Source organism: Lineus longissimus, chromosome 6, assembly GCF_910592395.1.
Source record: "Lineus longissimus chromosome 6, tnLinLong1.2, whole genome shotgun sequence".
In the NCBI taxonomy this organism is placed as follows: domain Eukaryota; kingdom Metazoa; phylum Nemertea; class Pilidiophora; order Heteronemertea; family Lineidae; genus Lineus; species Lineus longissimus.
Window position 1 is genome coordinate 11,468,012 of NC_088313.1, and position 2,996 is coordinate 11,471,007.

Here is a 2,996-nt window from a genome sequence, read left to right on the forward strand (position 1 = left end):
TGATACTTGATACCCTATCCCTCGCTTTGATGACTGTGTTGACTCGCTTCACGGCAGCAAGTTCTTCTGCTCTTAGATCTGCAGTCCGGATATTGGCAGGTGCCTCTTAAGTCATCCCAAGATCGAGAGAAAACTGCATTTTTGACTAAAGATGGTTTATTTCAATTCAAAGTATTACCTTCTGGACTCTCCAACGCACCCGCCACGTTTGAGCGCCTGATGGAAAGTGTATTGCGTGGTTTACAATGGGAAAAATGTCTTTTGTATTTGGACGATATTTTGGTCTTTGGGAAAAGTTTCGAGGAGACGATGGAAAACTTTGAAATGGTACTTGACCGTCTACAAAAGGCCAATTTGAAAATGAAGCCAAGTAAATGTCTACTTTGCCAAACAAGCCTGGAATATCTTGGTCACCGATTCTTGCGGAAAGGCATAGAGCCTCTGACTAGCAAAATATCTGAGGTTCAAACCTGGCCATCACCGGCAACTGTACCTCGGAACAAGCTACGTACTGAGGTAAAGCGCTTCTTGGGACTTGTTGGACATTATCGTAGATTCATCAGAAATATGGGTAATATAGCTGCACCATTGTACCAGCTAATGAAAATGAGCAGCTCATTGATATGGACTTCGGATCATGAAAACTCATTCCAGCGCCTCAAAGCAGCCCTGTCGTCTGCACCGCTATTATCTTACCCCGATGTAACCCAAGGGAGTTTTATTCTGGACACCGATGCTTCTAACACTGGGGTTGGCGGGGTCTTGAGCCAAATCCAAGGGGACAAGGAGGTTGTGATAGGATTTTATTCCCACCTGTTGTCTGATTCGGAACGTCGCTATTGTATCACAAAAAGGGAATTCCTGGGTGTGATAAAGACTGTTCAACATTTCAAGCCATACCTTTACGGCCAACGATTCTTGATCCGGACTGAAAACTCAGCTGTCAGTCATATGTTGACATTAACAGATGCTCAAGAGCAGATCCAAAGGTGGCAGTTGTTCATGTCCCAGTTCACCTTTGATGTGATCCATCGACCAGGACGACACCATTTGAATGCAGACGCTATGAGCAGAATGCCTTGCCAACAGTGTGGAAGACCTGATGAAGAAACTAGTGAAAAGGATCCTGGATTGACCAAGGGCAAGCCCAGACGCTATCACATTAAGGAGTCAGCAGACGTTCCCCCATGTAGACACACCGCAATAACTGGCCAGTCTGTGGAGTAAGCAGTGGACACAATCATTGATGTTGAGCTGTGCGGTAACTACTCGATCACAGGCAGCCAAGACGTCATCCAATCAACCTCAACCTCAGTCTAGTGGTCGACTCCAAATACCTGAAGTGAATGGACTTATTCCTCTATCAGAAATTCACAACGTCCAGATATCCGACCCAGATATTTCCCCAATTCTACAACTAAAGTTGAGTGGCTCCGACTATCCAACTTACAGAAGCATCTCAGGCGCGAGCCTCGGTGTTAAAGCCCTCCGGCAACACTGGAGACACTTGTTTACAGAAGATGGTGCTTTGTATCGGAGATTATCGGTCCCAGATAAACCATCAAGGACTCAACTTGTCTTGCCTCGAACGCTAAAACAGGGCATTTTGGAGAAATTACATGCAGATCCTTGTGCTGGACATCTTGGCATTCAGAAAACTGCGAAACGCGTCAAGGCCAAGTTTTATTGGGTTGGATGGAGAGCTGACGTCACTAGATATGTATCCCATTGTGAAACGTGTAACATCATAAAGCATCCACACAAAAAGCGGAAGGTTCCATTGACTCAACAGTTATTTGGTGAAGCGTTCGAGCGGGTTTCAATAGATATAATTGGACCACTAAAGCAGACCCCGAGAGGCTTTAAATATGCTTTAACAATGGAAGACAACTTCACCAAATGGGTTGAGGCGGCTCCCTTGAAGACCTTGGAGACGGAGGAAGTTTGTAATGCCATAATAAGAGAGTTAATTTCACGTTTTGGTTGCATGTACATTCCTCACAGCGACCGTGGCCCACAGTTTGTTTCTCAGCTTTATGGATCCTTACTCCACAAACTTGGGATTGACCGGAGCTTGACGACACCATATAACCCAAAGAGTAATGGCTCAGTAGAGAACTTCAATAAAATCCTGAAGTCAATGATGAAGACATACATCCACGATCATAAAGAGTCTGTAGGTGATTGGGATATCATGCTCCCTATCTTCCTGATGGCATACCGCTCTTCAGTCCACAGCAGTACCGGTGAGACCCCACACTATATGCTAACTGCCAGACAAATGAAATTGCCGCTGGACCTTATGTATTCAAAGCCTTCAGAATCAGAGATGTCTGTGCCATCCTATGTACGTCAACTTGAAGATAGATTTCATAAGGCCTACTCCATCGTCCGGAATCACTTGCACCTTGTCCAGAAAATTCAAAAGAGACAGTATGAAACGTCCGACTCCTTCAAGTACAAGGCTGTCAAGCCTGAGGATTTTGTCTGGTACTATAATCCAAGGAAAGCATTCAAAGGGGACAAGCACTTGCCCTGGAGGGATCCTTATTTGGTGAAAGATGTACATGACGATTTAACAGTTACCCGACAGCTGAACAAAGATGGAACCACTTACAGAACACACAGTGACAAGCTACGGATGGCCCGCGGTGTGACAAAGGAAAATTGGTTACCAAAGAATTGAGTTGGAAATTGTTTATACAGTACCAATGCTCGAGGTTGACCAAATCGCGCAGAGGGCCACACTAGACCTGAACTATGGATATCAACTGGAATAAATGTGTATGCCTTTCATCGTAATGTTGCCTGCCTGCAGGTGTGAATCTATTGTGAATTTAGGAATTTCATATCTGCTACTTGCCATTCTTTTGAATACCTTACCATGCTTCTTGACTCCCGGTTAGAATCCAACTTAGGATATAGATGTATTATGTTCAGGCTTTACATCATGGTACTTTTGGTATATTGTGTAACTCGTTGGTTTCCACTTCACT

At 44.5% G+C, this 2,996-nt stretch overlaps 1 protein-coding gene across 1 annotated transcript; it reads left to right on the forward strand.

The window, feature by feature from the left end:
- Positions 1-1,879: 1,879 nt before the first annotated feature.
- Positions 1,880-2,686, forward strand: LOC135489963 (protein NYNRIN-like). The gene has a single exon (XM_064775601.1). It carries the CDS (start codon positions 1,880-1,882, stop codon positions 2,684-2,686), a length of 807 nt encoding a protein of 268 aa, XP_064631671.1.
- Positions 2,687-2,996: the final 310 nt, after the last annotated feature.

What these genes read in the sequence shown, in the direction of transcription:
- LOC135489963 (XM_064775601.1), top strand. Translation starts at nt 1,880, where the DNA reads ATGGAAGACAACTTCACCAAATGGGTTGAGGCGGCTCCCTTGAAGACC.